We start from the raw sequence: 19,159 nt of genomic DNA on the forward strand, positions 1-19,159 counted from the left end.
AGTTTTCTGTCTCCATGAAACAATGTAAACCTCTTGTTGTGGTGTGGTTGCGTATCTCCAGGGTTTTTTTTTGTGAGAAAGCAATGCTCCACATAAGAATTTGCCGCAGGCATGCTGCTATAACTGCCTTGAAGCATGAAGATATGGCATTTCCACGGCTTCTACTCCTGTTCAGCTCAAATGAGACATTATAGTTCATGATCATACCTCGTCAGACTGGCTGAAAGATATTTGGTTTTGTGTTGTGTGTGTGAAACAGAGACAGGGAGAGAGTGTGAGAGGAGGATCATGTTTGAAACAGTGGTCTGAGGTGCATATACACTTTCAAATTCCAGAGACGGGGTCTCCCCTGGAATCTGTTTTCACCCCATCCTGTTCCTTCAGATTGATCCTCATGGCTGTGACTCATCACAGCACTCCTCAGAGGGTCGGGCTGCTGGAGTCACTGACATGCACAGCTGGTAGACATCTTGTCTCACTGGAGGGAGGTGTGCCTGTTCAGCTGTTGCAGGACAGCTGCCTTTTTGGAGGTGTCTTACTCAGGAGGCCACCCAAATAATATTTAATGCTTATTTCATTATGTTTTTTTGACTGGTTGTTTGAATTGTGTCGTAAATCAACTATGAATACTGGAAAAGTGGCTACAACGTTGTCCTCAGTGAATCCTTTGTCCTTTTAGTTTCCTTCCTGTATGTAAATCACAGTGATCTCATTGGTCTGTGCGCTGAGGTGTTTGCTTGGCCTGTGTGACCTTGTTTCCTCTTCCTGTTCAGTCACCGTTAATAATAACCACTGTTTTTCAGGCCCTGCTATTCCCAGGGTGTAAATTTAATACATTCCAAGTCCGTATCATAATACACCAAAGTGACGCTGATGGATTTTCCAACAACACATTTTCCAGGCTGCAAAGAAAGAAGAAACAGAACATCCGCTGACAGCATTCAGACGACCTGACCACAGGAATATGTAGAACAGTAATAGAGGTATCTGGGAGTGTGTTTGTGTGTGTGTGTGGGACACAAGCACAGCTGAGGCTAATTGATATTTGCTGACCGTTAAGTTGATTTTCTACCTAGTGGAGGCCAATTGCTTTATCCCATTGGTGTCTAAAGGGCCTCTAACTCTTTCATTTGTCCATTTCCTAAGGGACTGTCTGCACAAAAACAAATCTGTTTTTTTTTAATCATATTGGTGTTTTAGATATTGGAAGTTTTGGAAGCCCTGAAACACTTTTTGATAACAAGTCTCTACGATGTCATTAATCCCACCTCTCTCTTGCGTTTGCCTTTGGTGTTGCGATCTTTATCTTGTGTTTGGAGACAGTTTGGGTCCGTTTGCTTCATGATAACTTTAATTTTCTTTTCCTTTGTCACCCTGGCTTTCTTCATTCTTTATCTGTTTCTGTGATTGTATACATTGTAATGTAATGCAATGTTTATCTCTCTTCGTTGTAATTGTTGTGTGTCTTTAAAACTGTTGTGCATAATCCTCTCCTTCAGCTAACGTTAAGCTAACGCCTGACAAGTAGGCTACGAGCAGGCAACACACCCTTTCTAAACAACTTTCCTTAAGCTTAGAAAAATGCTCGGCCCTGTTCGGTGTTATGTAAGAGCCTCTGTGTTAGTATGACTCTGTGTGGAGGTTGAAGATGACTCTTTGACCCCCACCACTTGCACTCCTTGGCTGTCATGGAGGTAGGTGTCCGCGTCAATAGCACAACTACACATTGTATGAGGCTCCCCACACTGCCTTTGAATAGGTCTTGAGGAATGCCAGCCTTCCCGCTCAATCCCTCGCTGCACTCTCCCACGACTAATCCCCACCCCGTCTCATTTACACATGCTCACACCCTCCCCTCATGTCTCTCACCCTCTGATCTCCTTCACCCCCTCCCAAATCCCCCAACCAACCAAATGTCTCTCCACTCAAAGCCTGTTGTATTTTCTCCTCGCCCTCCTTTTGGTCTTTGATGTATAATCACACATTTTTGGTTGACCTGTTTACTGTTGTTGTAGATGTGTAATGTGATTTGAAGACGCTTAACAGTCTTAAGTCCCTTTTCCCCACCTATGGTCCCAGCCTGCCTCAACTCGACTCGCCATGGCACGGCGCGGTTTAGGTTGATTTTCCACTACAAAATAGTACCTACTCAATGTGGGCGGAGTCATCACTGCACGGCTGCATGAAACACTCACTGACTAGTGACTTGTAAAGCAGTTGTTTTCAGTGTAACTGAATCACTAGAATCACCCTGTCGCGATCAGCTCACAGGTCAGAAATACACCAGACTGTTAAATATTGAGGTTTTAGACATTTCCCTGGTAATTGTTGGAAATTAACCCATGTTTTTAGGATTGTTAAGTCTTTTTAACTGATCTACAGTTCGGAATTGTTCGGCTTGATTCTTGACACTCTGACCAATCAGTGGCCAACAGTCTGGCGACATCACCCATAGTATCGGCTCGCTTGGAACCTCACCAGACTATCACACTGTCGCTAGTGGAAAAGCAAAATAACCATGGTGTGCTGAGGCGAGTCAAGTTGTGCTAGTAGAAACACGCCATACGGCCTTTACAACTGGCTTTAAGATGAGTTTTCTGTGATCAGATTGAAATTGGATAGCGCCTGACTATTTGTAAGTACAGGTGTAAATACACCCAAAGCGGGTTGTTATCCGATCAGCTAAACCACTGTAGGAGGTGAGTGGAGACAAATTGTGACCATACTGAGCATGTTTTTACACTTGTTAAGGACGATGTGAAGTCGCACTATTGCACAGACTCCTCTTCATCCCTCTTCTGCTGCATCAAAAAGCAAAGAGGAGTCCGTACTAAAGAGTGGGAACATCCCAAAAAGCCACCCTTGGTCTTTTGCGTATAGAACCAATGCACAAAATGATGATGTCATAATCCCACCTCTCTTGTGCTTTTGTCATGGTCATCTTCTTTTGTTTGGAGATTGTTTGGTCTTTTTTGCTTGATTTTCTTTCTTTTGTCACCCTGGCTTTCTCCATTCTCTCTGTGATCGTATACTTGGCCGATTCAAGCTTTATATTTTTAGAAAATGTATGTACACAGCATACATGCTCTTGCTCAACATCTACTCTGTTTTTGTTATATTTCTGTGGCAGCATTACAGTGCCATGTACAGGCCTTGCATATGTACTGCAGTGTTAAGAGTAACTTGAGGGGGTTCCATGTGGGTGAAGGAATTTCTTGGCTTTTTTTTTTTTAGAACTGAAAAGAAAAGGATTGCATAGGGAAAGAATACTTTAATGTTGAGCTGCTGAGTTTCAATGGACAGGAAGGAGTAATATATAAAAATGTGTGTTTTTGAACTTAAAGGGAGGGTTGAAGATCCTTGAAAAAGTTTGTTTGAGCAGGCTACACTTTGAATTAAGTCCAAGCCCCTTTCTTCAGACTTCCCTCTGAAGCTACGCCTCCAGAGCACAGGAACGTGCGATGCTTGTTCACATAGAGCGTTGATTTCAGACGGATTCACGAGTACTGCGCCACATCGGTAACATTTCGGTACTTTTCAGTGATGCTAACTTTTTTGGAAACTTGTTCGAATGACTAAAAATAAAGACCTAGACATTAAAGACATAAAGTTAACCTACCTGTCCAGTAGAAATAGGGCCAGCATGGCATCACCTTGCAGCCCTCGCTGGGCTTGTCAGTTGTTGCCATAGTTACACGCAGCCTTTTTTAGCTTTTCCAAAAACTGTTTTACGACCAACACCTGTTGTTTATACCTTTTTTGCCATAATGTTGCTTCACCTGTCTTGTTGATTTTAAGCAATACAGTTGAAGGATGTTGAGTTGTCCATGCTTTTTTTTTTTAAAGATACATAATAATCTGCCATAAATGAGATTGAGCTCATACTTCCACCCTGGCACAGTGTGTGAACACTACATTAGGCATTTCCTGTTTGTGCTGCATATGGAGAAGCCCTCTCTCTGACCCTCTGCAAAACCTCCTCAGACAGGAAGCACTGGTCACGACTGTGTCAGGGTCAGTCATCATAAAGTACATCATTCAGCAACCATGAGTGTATTTGTTTTCTCTTTCACAACAATTTATTTTATCAGCCCAAAACATAGTTAGTTTTCTTTGTACAAGCAACAGTGTTTAATTTCTTTGTGGTTTTGTGTGTGAATTCTACTGACTGTGTTCCTTGGCTTTGATGTCAGATGTGTGAGTCGTCCTTGCTGTAGCAGACCAGTGCTAAGTGTGCTGATGTGGCAGTGATTTGTGTAGCTTTTGTATCTTCTTGTATCCTCCTGACAGACAAGGCCACAGTGAGAAACCATGCACCGTTTCAAACAGTGCAAACAGCAGCTTCTCACGTTTACAGCTGTCACCTATAACCCCCATCTAGTTAATTAAAAGTTCTCTCAGTTTTCAGCTTCACTGAGATTTTCTGCTTTCATTGCTTCATATTACAAAAAAAAAAACATTAACCTGAATAATTTTGGTTTGTGGACAAGATAAGACATCCAGGAACATCATTATTTTGAGTTGTGGGAAACCCTGATCAACACTTTTTGATATTTTGTGGACCAAACAAGTACTTGATTAATGGAAATTGAAAATAAACGTTAGTTGCAACCATACTCGGTACATTTAGATATCGTAAGAAAACAATGGTTTAGTGTGTTGTTGCTCTCCCACTTCCATATATATAAATTATGAAGCACTATCCATTCATTCAATATCAGCTTTTTTCAAAGGGAGAGAGTATTGCCTCTCTGGATGCTTATGACCTCTCCCGGGTGGTGTGGCACAGCTGCTCAGCCAGGCCGGACAGCAGGTGTCTCAGAGAAGAGTGAAGGTGTGTCTTTAAAAGACATCGCAGTTGTGTGCATGTGGCCTTACGGGCTTTTGATATTTTCCCCACAACAGTGGTTGTGGCGGGCTGTCTTGGTGCTTTGCCAGGTGGCTGAGATCCAGCTGTTTATAGGCCCTGCATGGATGGTGAGTCTGTGGGACCAATTTCAAGATGAGTGTTTACATTCAAACCACTGTGGTGGTGTGACTCACTCTGTATACTGGGGGTGGCACAGGGTGAGAGAAGGGGAGAGGGAGAGAGAGAGAGGACTAAAGGAAGTTTGCTGTTGACTTTAGGACCTCAGGGGGATTGTCTCAGCATTGTTCCAGAACGATGTGGGGAGGAGAAGGAGATGACTCCGCCTCTTTCTCTCCTCCCTCTGTGTCCACTTCCTGCCATTAAAGCACAACTCTAGATTGTGTCGTAGTGCTCTTGGGAAAGGGAAGCGTGATCACAAACTCTGGCTCTACACTGATCCCTGTATTGGATTTAAAACGACAGAAGGTCAGTTTTGATCAAATGACCCGTCTGAATGTTAAGTAGAGGTTGGAAGGAGAAGGGAAGGTACGTCTGTTTTGACTGCATGTAAATGTATTTTTACCTGTTGCACCTTTTGATTAAATATGTGGAACTATTCTCTACTGTGTCACATGTGGTGCTCAAACTAGCCGTCCACTCTGTCCAATAATGCTTGCTGTAGGCAACGCCCATTGGTTTGAACGGGCTACTTATATTTCTCAGTTAAGAAATGTAAGCTCCTGATTACAGGGGGGATTCTGATGTGAGTGGACGGTAGCAGACCATAGCAACATCACCCGACTAATGTCACATAGTTGTCATATGTTTCTGGGATTAGAAGGCTGTTGGATTTGAAGTTAGCCCAGCGGCTCAACTACAAGGAGCAGAATTAACCTTTGGACCTGAGTAAAACTCTTCTCAGCTCTGAACTACTGTAATTCTGACTTCTCTCACTCTCACAGTCTCTTTTCATGTAGCCTGCTGGTTCAGTGTATGTACAGTATATCACCCAGAGCCGTAGTCACTCATGTTTAAGAAGCGATCGAGTGATGTGTCGTGTTGTGTTAAATCAGAGTATTTTTAGACCTCAGGTTTACACAGCACACTTTGGAGTTTTTCCTCTCAAGGCTGTTGTGACTGCCAGACTAAAAATGGAGTAAAGTCTTTGGAGGTCAGTGAAATGTTGATTTTCCCAGCCTGTCAGCCTTGGGTTTTCTTAAATAGATTAACCATTATGAAAGGCTTCATGTCTGCGATTGAATTAGATGAGTATGGGTTTATGGCAGTGTCTATTGACTTACTGAGACTGAACATTTACTCTCTGTCTTTGAACTCATGTCAAAATAATGTTGTGTCTTTCAGGAATTCTTCTCAAAGATGGCAGCCTACACCTGGTTCAAAGGCTGCCATGTTGGTGAAGGTGAACAGCATGAGTCGTAGCCAACCCAGCCCAGCCTTGCAGCAGCCGAACCTCCAGCACAGCGTTCAAGGCAAAGCGAACACCTTCAGCAACAAGGCCCAAGGTGGACAATTAGGCTCCGCCCAGGGATATAAAACTGCTCCCTCTGGCAAAATGACAGCTGACACACGTCAGGCCCATCATTTGCGAAAAGTTAGCAATGGCAGTTTCTGTTTGGTGACAGAAAGCAGCCACCCCAGTCCGCTCCTTCACAGGTCACAGACCAGCACACCACGACCCATTTCTCCACAGTATGGTTCCTCTGCTCCAATCTATGATGAGCCAGTCAGAGACTGTCCCATATATGACGAACCTCCAATAGACATGGAGGTAGAAGGAGCGCACCTGTACAATGGAGAACCTCTGTCTCGCATGACCCCAACCCATAGCCTCCAGAAGCCCAGACAACTCCAGCACCCTGGTTCCTCCCACTCAGGCTCCAGGCACAGGAGGAATCCTTCCTCTGACTACAGCCCAGCAGGTCTGGAGTGTATTAAGCACATGGTGAATGTCGACCCCAAACAGGGTCTTGTATCCAGCTCTCCTTTACCCACACGTAGCCCTTCCCCTACATCTAGACAGGATCCCGTTGTAACTCAACCACATCCTCAGCCTCAGGCCCCATCTTTGCCCCAGGCTCGAGGTCACTTGAGGGACAGGGAGCCAGGGACCCCAGGCCCAAGTACACTGGACAAAAAACAGAACTGGCGAGTCCTGGAGGCCACAGTGCAGCGAGCCATGGAGGCACGACACAGTAGGCAGAGCAGCCAGGCCTCGCAGGACTTCCTATCCTCAACCCCACAGGCCACAGCAAACTATCAGGATTCTGGTTACTCCACTGGCCCCTCCCCAAGTTTGAGGAGAAAGAGCAGGAGGAGAGTGGGAGCTGGTGGTGCAGGAGGCAGGCCAGGGTCAGTAGGTAGCAGTGGGGAACTATGTGCCCTCAACGAAAGACTCATGGCTGAGATGAGGGAAGTTGTGAGTCGCTCCAACACCATGAGGGAGGTCAGGGCAGGGTTGGACCCAGAGATGGCAGAGAGGGGCATCATACCTCGAACACGCTCCCCTGCTGACTCACTCAGGTGGTACGGAGGAGTAGGGTCAGCAGGCAGGTGTGCATCAAGAGAGGACCTTGCTGTGGGTCCCCAGTCACAGGGCAACCCTGCCCTGACCCTCCTGGAGATACCAGGGAGGCAAAAAAGAACATATGAAAAGGTGGACACCCTGGAGATGAGTGTGAACAGTCAGGCCAGTCTTTCCTCACCAGACACCCCAGGACCACCCTCCCAGGTAACCCCACCCCTTTTGTTTGTTTGTGTGTGTGTGTGAGAGAGAGACAGAGAGAGAGGTGCCTCTTTTAACACAGATTTTCTCTCACTCATCTATGCTCTCACCAGCTCTGTCTTGCTGATTGTTAGCACTTGTTTTGATGCAGCTGATTTCTCTCATTTCAATGTGGCAGAATTATTTGTCATTCAAAAACTAAATAGCTATGTGTGACAGGAGATTGGAGATGTTTTTCAATAAACTATGCAGCCCTAACTCCAATATATGCTTGTTGGTAGCAGATGGATAGTGTTGTGTACATCACTAACAAAATATAATTATAGTATAGGGGGTAGATTTGGTTATATGTTGACTTTGCAGAGAGACATGTGGATGGACCATGGACTCCAAGGGTTCTTCAAAGAATGCACACGGTGGCAGATGAAAGCACCATTTGTCTTGTGAATACAGTTATATAAGTAGCATGTGGAGCCAATTCCAACTTCTGCTACTCCTAATCTCCAAATCCCTCATTGAATTACACCCTGTACCTCCATACATTAGAGTTGTTGTTTTCTAAAAACAGTTCCACTCAGTAGCTTATAATAATGAAAGTCTGATTCACCAGGGAGCTCTGGGATCAAAAGAGTGAGCTTAATCTGTTTTGTTTAAAAGAACACATTCCAAGCTTGAATGCCTTAACATACACAGGACATTAGGCAGCGGGCAGGCTGGTATAATGACCACAGTCCCAGCATTACCTGTCGTCCATCTGCCCTACACTGCAGGTGTCATATAGTCTCGTGCCAGCTCTGTGCTTGGGCATCCGAGGCTCGTGCCAGGCCAGAAAGATTCAGGACATGGCTTCCCTTGGTCAGGAAGGAGAGCCACTGTGGTCCATATGGTGCAGGCTTGGCAGTGGAGAGGAGGAGAATGGGGAGAGGCAGGCTGGTGCTTGGGTTTCTCTGTACCACTGTGGAGCTACCATGTTAAATAAGAGCCAAGGAGCACTGAGTATGTGAGCCCCCTTCAGTATGTTCTGAAGATTATTCAAACCTGAGGCCTGTACTACAAAGCAAGTTCAACAAATCCAGGATTTGGTTTCAGTTTTGGTTCTGGTTGGACTTAACCTAGCATCAGATATCTGAATAAATGGTACTATGTAGTTTGTTAATACATACTTAATTCAACCCTGGGTTTACTTATCCAGTTAACATGTGCAATAATGCTTATGCAGAGTATGTTCATGTGGAAGAGGCACAGTCTCTAAAGTTAAACTACATTATCAGAACCATGAATAAAGACAGGTGTGATTGAAGTGAAATATAAAACGGGGAGGATGAGTTTTTATTTAAATGCTATGAAGTTGATGACTGAGTTTTTTTCCTTCTGTCTGATGATAAACACAAAAGAGTTCATGTGTCAAATATAGATCAGTGTGTGGATAATTTGTCAGATTTGACTTATGACTGATTATAACTCAGAGCGTCAACACTGTCAGGAATTCGGTTGGGAATCGAATTAATTGTTCAATATTCCTTATGTATTTAGTTAGATGATACATTCTCCCTCTGTTTGTTAGAGGCTCTGTTTTAAGACCACTTTGAAGACATTTAAACATGAAAATGGAACATAAAAATTGCTCACTGGTCTTTAAATATCAGCTTTATAAATAGGACTCAGCCAAAAAGTTCCTGCTGACTGTGCTGTCAGTTTGTAAATTGATGGGAATGACATGATAGCAAAAGTGCTGTGTATATACAATATATTCTATTTATTTAAGGAAAGGGACAATGAATGTTCATATGCCAGGTTGTAGCCTGAGGCTAATTTCCATCTTGGCAGGTTGATAGTTAGCACACAGGGAAAAAACGAAAATACAATCAGCCAAGCAAAAACATAGTGACAAAATATATCACAAAAATGCCATAGAATACCACAAAAATACAATGTTTACATGAAGAGGAAAGCTGCGAGAAAACTGTCATGACTTTGAGGACATTCAGGGCTTGGAAAATATCATATCAATATCAATACAGACGATTTACCTTCGTATCAATCATGTTGTCCGTCTTCTACCGCTTTATCCTCCGCATGAGGGTCGCAGGGGGAGCTGTGCCAATCTCAGCTGACATAGGGCGATCGGCGGGGTCACACCCTGGACAGTTCACCCGTCCATCACAGGGACACATGTAGAGACATACAAACATTCACTCTCGCACTCGCATCTATGGTGTAATTCTTCAGACACTGCCGTCATTCACACAGCTACCATTGATCTTTCCAAAGTTCCAGACCAAAACCTGAAGTATTCTTTCATTTTAATAGTATAGTTGGCGTCCACCAGAAAGATTGTTAAGGATTCTGGTGCAGTACTCTGATCGGTCAGTAGTTGACCTGTTGACAGGTTTTTACCTGCTCCGCAGCAGAATAGAGCACAGAACAGCACCCAGTTACCAATTTACCTCAATAAGACTTGAACCAGCATTGGTGACTTGAAAGCCTTGGTTTAAACCCTAAGTTATCTGGATAATTTAAAATCCAGAAATGTTCTCAAAGACCTTTTGAACCAACTAAAACAACAGCATGTGCTGGTAAATGTCTCATTTCTCAGTGAAAATATACTGTCTGTTGTTCTTCTGGTACTGACCTCTGTGTCACCCACCCAAACATTAACTCAGCCTCAGTGCAACTGTTTGGACTTTTGGCCAAAACCAAACCTCAACTCTGCTCCATTAGACCAAAAAAATGAAATCTGAAGTTCAGCTTGTCTGGCACGACCACAGCTACACCTTACATCAGGGTCTAGTTGAAAAGATGCTTTAAGACGTCAGTGTGGTTATGCTCCATTATTAAATATGAGCTTTGATTCTGGCTTGGGTTTAGTGTTGTTCCTGGCCAGGGTTTTTCTGTAGTAAGGGAGCTCTGGTGCTCCTTATGGTCATAAACTCCACAGCTGGGATCATGCGGGCGTCTTCTATAATGAAACTGGTTTTGTTGTGGAGATGGGAGTCCAGGGTTCATGAGGATTTGGGGAGATTTTTGTTCGTACAATTCCTTTCTGGCATTAGGAAATTAATGATCCTCCATGATTTCGCCCTGAGCTCCAGCATTGCAGAGCTGCCTTCCTCCTTCTGTAGAGGAAGGAATCTCCACATAGACTCACAGTTGCTATGTTTGCTGCACTCCTCTGTTTTCTACACCCCCCCCTCTTTTCCCCCTCTACTAACTCTTCTTCTCTAACTCATGTCCACCTCTTTTTTCCCCCTGCAGACAGGCACCTTAGAGTTGCAGGCCCAATTGGAGAACCGAAAGAAAGGCATGGTGGACGGTCGGACAGCTTCCCTGGGCCCCTACCGTCCTGCCAATAATGACAGCAGAGATGGAGGTGATGGGGCAGTAGGGAGGGCAGGAGGATCGTCCTTCCCACTCTCATACAGCACCCTGCGGCAGCCCCCACCGCCTGACATGGGCATGGAGGATTGGGCCAGCAAGCACCTCAACATGCATACGCAAGGTCTGTTCCGCCGCCGCGTCTCCATCGCCAACATGCTGTCCTGGAACCGCGGGTCCATCAAGAAGCCCATGCTGGTCACCAGTGACCGAGCTGTCAGGAAGGAGGCCTGCGAGATGTTTAAGCTGGTACAGGCCTACATGGGAGACAGGCCCTCACGCTTGGACCGCCGCCACTGCGCCCTGCTCATCGTCACCAAGTGTTGGGACATGCCCGGGCTGCGGGACGAGCTGTACGTGCAGCTGGTAAGGCAGACCACAGGTAATGCCAGCCCCAGAAGCCTGGCAGCGGGCTGGGAGCTGATGGCCGTAAGCTTGGCCTTCTTTGCCCCCTCGCCAAAGTTCCGCTGCTACCTGGACGGCTACATCCAGAGACACACGGAGCCCACCTGCGACAAGAAATGTGAGTCTCAGACTGAGCAACAGGGTGGGTCACCTTTCTTTCCTCTGTTACCTGCCTGTGTTGTCTGAACCTCATAAATGACTAGTTTTATACTTTCCTTTTCTATGAGTCAGTGTGAGCACAGTGTTGTTTTTGTGTTTATCTAAGCGACCATCAGAAAATTGACCTTTGCTATCTTCTGTTTTATAGTGACTGAGTTCATACTGGAGCAACAGGAACTAAAGCTAAAGAAAAATTCAAAGTCACGAAAGAAGCGAAAACAGAACTCAGATGAGGAAGAGGGTAAATTATTTTTTTTGTCCATATGCAATATATTTGTTCTTTAGTCCAAAATATCCTCCAGCAACATGGAGTCCATTTAATTCCATTTGTACAAGCGTATCTGTTTGACAGAGCATGAGGAGGTGGGGGGTTGGTGGAATGGCGGGGGGTCTCAAACATGTTTTTCTACTCAGTTCAAAGGCTGCGTCGAGCCTGTAAGCATAGGAAGCCATTACAAATCAGACTTATTGTTCCCTGTAGAGTGACCACTGTGAGTGGGATGGAAACTTTGGCCCTGTGCAGTTTGTCAGATGAGTATTTGCTGATGTCTGCAGATACAATGAATGAATTTTACAGAAAGTCGAGCTGGAAAAAAAAAATCAGTGGGCTGAGAATTTCAGAAAGTTCTGCAGCCGAACAATGGACCACACTGTGAATCATCTTAGCGGTCACTCCGACGACTCGCCCGTCAAACAGGCATTGAAGACGATACCGAGTCATTAGCACGTGCCTTCATTAGAGCAGACCACATGGCCAGCTCTGATGATGATGATGTCACCAGAGAGGAACCCAAACTGACTCACAGTAGACACCACAGCAGCTGCCTTATACATTGTCCACGAGTGACTCAGCCACGCTGCTGTATGCTGGAAAACCTCCCAACACATCAAGAGGTCACAGAGAAATCCTGTTCTACTTCTCTGACTCACTGCAAAGCTCTTTAGCAGGAGGAGTCATGATCAAAACCGCTAAAAGAAGAAAGGGTCTCATAGACGAAACAGCAGAATGAAAGCTGCTGTTTACTCGGTGGGCGTAACAGCCGCGTTCTCACTGAGATTTTCAGATTCTTATCCTACATTTTTATTGCTAGGCTTGGCCACCACTCGTTTTCAGAGTTTTATTTTGAAAAGAAAATCCCGACTGAAAAAGCGCTTGATACAGCGACGTGATGACGGACAGTAAAATGAAAGCATTTTGGATGTAAAGCAGGAGAAAATGGAGAGCCAGAGAATTTGAACGAGGTCATGTGTCGACTCTGTTGACAAGGCAGCGCAGCATCACAGACTCAAGTCTCAACTCGGAGTCCACCAGCCAAAACAACAAAATATAAGAGAAACAGTGTGAGGTGGAATGAATGCACCACTGCTGTAACCCACTACCTTGTCATAGGTATGGTTCCGTTTCATACGGTAGAGAAACCATCATTCACGGGCATGGTTGAAACTCTGGACTGCCAGTACGAGTTGCCTAGTCGAAAGTATTTTACCAAGACAAGCCATCCCCAACATGTGTAGTAATGTAAGAGAGGAGGTCGACGTTTGGTCAATACTAACAAAATAAAACAAAGGATTCCAAACACCAAAGTCACAAAATATCACATTTGAACTTTACTGCTAGAGGCAGCAGTGGATCAACAACTTCCTGATGTAAAATCATTCATCATATGGAGGGGAAAAGGCTGTCAAAAGACAAGAAAAAGCAGTGAATTTTAAATGAATTAAAATTTAAACCATGCCATAGATTTTATCAGGCGAGCCGAAATCAGTTGTTCCTTTTGTTGAGAGAACTCCATGTCTACATTTCTCTAGCTTGACCGCATTGTACAACCCCACGTTATAAAAACTGAACCAGTACCACTACTTTTTGCCTGATAAAATGCACTCAAGTTCCTAATTCGCTGGCGTGTGTCTCGGGCTTTGGTTTCCTGGACGTTTTAATAACAAAGATGTAAATATACCAGCAGTCGTGTTCACACCTGTTTTACTCTCTGTAAGTTAGTCCCTGTGTGCTGCGGAAACAAAGATTACTCATCTCAAGGGCGAATCATTGGTATCATTTCTCTAATAATATAATTATAGTTATATTATTAGAGAAATGAATAGGAGTCACCTGTTTACTATAAATCTAGAGGCTTTGACTGTTGAGGAAATGTTGGGAAAGTAATTGTTGTGTGTCATCCATCTGGCTCTGGTTCAGGTGCCTAACACAGCAGACATTGTGGGAATCGGAACAGACGCCACGAGACGTTTTGAAAATCTCAAAATGCCCCGGTAGCATTTCTGTCAAAACCACCAATATGCTGCGTTGGTGATGTCGTAGTCCCGCCTCTCTCCTGCACTTGTATTTGCTGTCGCTTATTTCCCTCATCGTCATCTTCCTCTTCTTGTGTTCTGTTTGCTTTATGATGACTTATTTTATTTGCTTAGTCAGCCTGGTCCTCTTCATGTTGTCTCTGTTTCTGTGATTGTATACGTTGTGATGTGTATTTGTTTAAAATAGATCTTCATTCATGTCACACATGCCATATTTGCACACTTCTTCTTCTCTGGTCTTATTGTGTAAATATATATGTGTGTATATATATATATGTATATATACATATATGTGTATATATGTATGTATGTGTATATATATGTATGTATGTATATGGTATATGTATAGGGCCTGAATTTCTTTTTTATGAGCACACACACACACGCACACAACAGTAAAAGTAAGGTCCTCTGTTTGCTTTCAGTTGGACATGAAGAAGTGCAGAATATTTCTAGGGACTTTTCCAGGGACAGATCAGGTTTTCCTGCTACTTGTGTCTGTTAAAGTACTCCCCGCCTCTTTTTGAATGCAGTTCATGTCTGAAATAGATCTTGGCTCGACAACAGCAGACAATCTGTGTGTTTCTCATTTTCTGTGGAGACCTTTGTGTCTGTGTATAGCGATGAATCACCTGTTGGCCGGATCCTGTCTTTAAAGCTGTTGCTCAACAGCAGTAAATCTTGCCTCTGCCTAGCACTTAAGTCAGGCTTGTTTCTGATCCTGATATGCCAGAATCACACCGTCAACATGTCTCTCCAATAACCACTGCCCCATCTCTTATACTCTGTTTGACATCTGTGGGGGGGAGAAAAACCCTCTTGTCTTGTTTGTGGGAAAGCATTTTAATAATTTATGATGCATGTTCAGTAATGCCTGATGCTTAAGGGTTTTACTTGTGGTTTTAAAAAGACTGTGTATCCTGTTTCATTGTTCCTCGGTCCTAAATCTGCCTCTTGTGTCTTCTTCTTCTTCCAGGCCTGCCTATCAGCACATACTCCAAGTTCTGCCATCGCAAACTGCAGAAGGTGGCTATCACTGGTGGTAAAAAGGTGAGTTAGGAGAATGAAAATGAGTAATAGTTTAGGGTTTATTTTGAGCTACAAACAAGAATAAAACACTCAGCAAAACATTGGACAATTAGCAAGGTACAGCGACATTCATGCATGAGACACATGTAAGAAACATCTTATCAGCGCAGTGCATAGGAAACAAACGGATAAATAAATGAATTTATCCCAGGTCTCTATCAGTGAATGACATAAAACCATTAAAGCGTCTGGTGTGACTGCAGCATTATGCTGGTGCAGGGGGCCAGCAGGGGGCGCACATAGCTCAGGCACTCAAGCACTGTCTAAAACCTATTTCTGCTGTTTTTCCTTATCTCTGTAACCTGTGACATCACAAATTCAGTGGCAGGAAGATTATATTTTGTATATTTTATTTCAGTGGACTACAGACACAGAGCTCTGCTTCAATATAAGACGATATTGTTCGAAAAGGGGCATTAAAATCTCAGCTTCCCTCTGTTTACAGCCTCCACTAAACCTTAACCTCTGTGCAACATCTCTGCATCTTTGACTGACAGCTGACCTTAAATAGTCGGCTCATTTAAAAACAGGAAGTGACTGTGCATGGTGTCAATTGATACGGATGATATAATAAAACATTATTCAGCTGGTTGTATAAAGTAAGGTTTGCTACAGATATCCATAGCTATTACATGCAGCCACATCATAGCATTGTGCTGGAAATGATGCAGGGATTACTACTAGTGTGCGTGTGTTTCTTGTGTTTGTATAGATAGATAAACTTTATTTTCAGACTCAAGGTCCAAGACACACAGTACAGAAGGAATAAAAAATCACACAATAGAATAATAATAATAAAATAATAATAACAAAAATATATATATATATACATATATATATAATAAAATAAATAGAAAAAATAATAATAATCTAATGACTAATTTTTAAAAGACACTTATACCAATGCCCCCAAAACTGAGACGTGCAGCGCGTGTCACTATACATAATGTTCACCATTGCCACAACATTTAGATTCTCAGAATCATTTAACCGGCAGATGAACCTGTGCATTACATTTCTCAGAGCCGCTTGCAGTGTATTCACTCCAGCGCTCACAAACAGCTCACTCGCACTGGTCCATCTGGGCCTTTTTAAAAGTATAGCAAGTGGTGCAGTATAATACAGTATTTAATCAACCAACTTAATAAGAACTACTCATAGAACTGTGTGATTTCAAAGAGACTCAAGTGCCAACCCGGTCATCTTAAAATGAAGGCTCACTGGAGACTGCTATCCTGTAAGAACACGTGTTAACATCACAACAGAAGAATCCACCCGAGAACGTCCTTAGAATCTCACACGTTCACATTTGTCATGAAATAGGGAGAGAGTCAGCAACGCGGGGCAGGAGTGACAGCTGTCCAAACGGAAGTCTCGGGGCAGCTGCCAGCGTATCACAGATCAGTGCCGTGAGTGGTTAGTTTGCCACGTAGGTCGTCTCACACCTAATCGTCTCCACTCGACTCGGTACGATTGGGGGTTGCAACATTCAGCTTTCACTCTTTCGCACTTGGGTGAAACGAAACAAACCTTTTGAATAACGCGTTCCCCTCCTCGCCTGAGGCGGCGCTGCGTCAGGAATCACAGAAGGAGAAGACGAGACAACAGTGTCATCTGTCGTTTTAATGCAGGAAAACGTCTGTTTCTATGGTTTTATGTGAACGTGCGACACAGATACGCTGCAACATTTGTGTTTACCCACAATGCCCTGCGTTGTAGTGCACTACTATAGTCGGCTACTATCTCAGTCTTTCAGAAGTAAACAAACTGCGTTAAATTATTTTAGCGCTATTAATACAGCCGAGATTAACCCGATTGAGTAATTCAACTTGGGTTAACATTGACAGCAAGATCCTGTTCAAACCTGGTTTTCAACAGGTTTTAGAGCAATGGAAAACGTGTGTCACTACGTCATCCAATCCTTTTCAGCTTCATTCAAATTTCACTTTCACATCATAAAAAATAGGACGTGTTTCTGTGAAACTTAACTCACATCTGAGTCATGGTAGATACTCTCACAGAGAGACATAATTACAGGCTCACTGACACAGTCACAGACAGCTGCTCACAGGTGGTAAATCTCCGCCTCTCCGAAACTCTTCCCCCTCCAGGGTCTGCGCAAACCCACGCTGGAGGAGATCGACCACAGTCGGCGGGCCATCATCACCCCCTCCCTGTTCGGCAGTTCTCTGGAGGAGGTGATGGAGCGGCAGAGCGAGCTTTTCCCGGACAGGAAATTGCCCTGGGTGCAGGTTCAGCTCTCTCAGTACGTCCTGGCTCTGGGCGGAGCTCAGGCAGAGGGCATCTTCAGGTAACACCGCCCCGACTCTGCCAAGTACATGCCTTGGCTTGAACTGTGTGAGAGACGGGGAGTATATGAAATTAGAAGGGCATCTAATGAATTGCGTGTGTGTGTATGCAGTGTATATAAACTTGTGTGTGTGTGTGTGTGGTCTCCTGCACCCCTTAATTTCACAGTAAGCTCTCCTTGTGTACAATACACAGAGGAGACAGCACACCAAACACAGACCTGCTTCACTCAGAGTTAATTTAATACTTGGTGATATGTGTTTACATCCGTGCCTGAGCTTACAAGCATGTCCCAGCACACTGTGTGTGTGTGTGTGTGTGTGTGTGGAAGCTTTTCTCCAGCAAATTGAATTGTGCTGCATCTTGTTTAGAAAACTCTTCTGTACACGGATCTGCCTGAAGAACACTGGGACTTTATGCCGCCCCTGGTTTTAGTTTGTACTGCAAACAACGAGCTGAGCACGTTCCAGCAGCCAAATCACATTGGAAGCCTAGTGGCTGTGCATGTACACGCAATGGATTTGAAGTGGAGAATGTGCAACGATCAGGAATGAATGACTTTAAATACCTGAGGTCAAGCATCCAGAGCAATGGACAGTGCACAAGAGAGGTGAAGAAGAGAGTGCAGGCAGGAGACGAGTGTCAGGGCTGATGTGTGACACAAGGAGAGCAGCAAAAGTGAAAGAGAAGGTCTACAAGACGGCAGTGAGACCTGCTGTGATGTTTGGCTTTGGACAGTGGAGGCAGAGCTGGAGATGCTGAGGTTTTTGTTGGGAGTGAGCAGGATGGACAGGATTAGAAATGAACATATTCATGAGACGGCTCAGGTTAAATGTTCGGAAAGTAAGAGAGTCAGATGGTTTGGTCACGTGTACGATAGACATTATATTGGACAAAGAGTGTTGAAGGAAAAGAGGAAGACCACAGAGAGGCTTCATGAATGTTGTGAAGAAGGACATGAGGACAGCTGGTGGAAAAGAAGAGGACCCCTGAAGCGAAAAGCAGAAAGAAGAAGAAGAAGATCTCGCCCCTAGAGAATTCTATTTCATTTTTCCATATTGTGATGTGAAAATAAGTGTGTGTGTGTGTGTGTGTGTACATATGTATATGTGTATGTATATATATGTATATATATATGTATATATATATGCGTGTATATATGTATATATATATATATATGTGTATATATATATATATATATATATATATATATATATATGCGTGTATGTGTATATATATATATATATATATGCGTGTATGTGTATATATAAGTGATTAATAACATTAAAAGACAGGACATTGCTCAGTGTCAGTACAGTTTAAATGCAGTGATGATTCTTTGTTACAGCCCTGGTAAGAACAGAATCAGAGTGTAACTGACAGCTTGTCTTTCGTCCTCAGGGTTCCTGGAGACATTGATGAAGTGAATGCACTGAAGCTTCAAGTTGACCAGTGGAGGATCCCGGAGAATCTCTCTGACCCCAACGTTCCTGGTGAGGAGGGAACATGTTTTTTGTGGCCTTCATGCTTCTGTGCGGCTTGGAACATGTACACTGAAACAGTGTTGTTGTTGTTGTTGTTGTTGTTGTTGTTGTTGTTGTTCAGCGTCTCTGATGAAGCTCTGGTATCGAGAGCTGGAGGAGCCGCTCATCCCCATGAACTTCTACAAGCAGTGCATCAGTAACTGTGATGACCCAGCGGCAGCCATCGCTGTGGTGCAGTCTCTGCCTGAGCTCAGCAGGCTGGTGCTGTGCTACTTCATCCACTTCCTGCAGGTAAACACGCAAACACACACCTTTAACTGACACACCTGTGCATGTTTTGTGAATTCCCTTTTGTTTCATTAGACAGACAGACAGTTATTGTCATTCACACCATGGAAAAGGACACTTGTGCAGCTTTAAACTTGATGAGAC

The 19,159-nt window shown here is 43.9% G+C and overlaps 1 protein-coding gene across 5 annotated transcripts in view; it reads left to right on the forward strand.

Moving 5' to 3' along the window:
* arhgap46a (Rho GTPase activating protein 46a) overlaps positions 1–19,159 on the forward strand; it is a 41,313-nt gene that overhangs the window by 19,935 nt on the left and 2,219 nt on the right. The window contains exons 1-8 of one of the 5 annotated variants that reach the window (XM_044024091.1): positions 5,335–5,395; positions 6,212–7,598; positions 10,848–11,514; positions 11,680–11,772; positions 14,821–14,894; positions 17,045–17,244; positions 18,645–18,736; positions 18,849–19,018. In XM_044024091.1, the coding sequence (XP_043880026.1) occupies positions 5,364–5,395; positions 6,212–7,598; positions 10,848–11,514; positions 11,680–11,772; positions 14,821–14,894; positions 17,045–17,244; positions 18,645–18,736; positions 18,849–19,018 (2,715 nt within the window). In that variant the 5' untranslated portion in view covers positions 5,335–5,363. Of the gene's footprint in view, positions 1–5,334; positions 5,396–6,211; positions 7,599–10,847; positions 11,515–11,679; positions 11,773–14,820; positions 14,895–17,044; positions 17,245–18,644; positions 18,737–18,848; positions 19,019–19,159 lie in introns of those variants that run through there. The other 4 variants (XM_044024087.1, XM_044024086.1, XM_044024088.1 and 1 more) reach the window with 4 other exon arrangements.

This window comes from Solea senegalensis, linkage group LG4, assembly GCF_019176455.1.
Source record: "Solea senegalensis isolate Sse05_10M linkage group LG4, IFAPA_SoseM_1, whole genome shotgun sequence".
Lineage (NCBI taxonomy): Eukaryota > Metazoa > Chordata > Actinopteri > Pleuronectiformes > Soleidae > Solea > Solea senegalensis.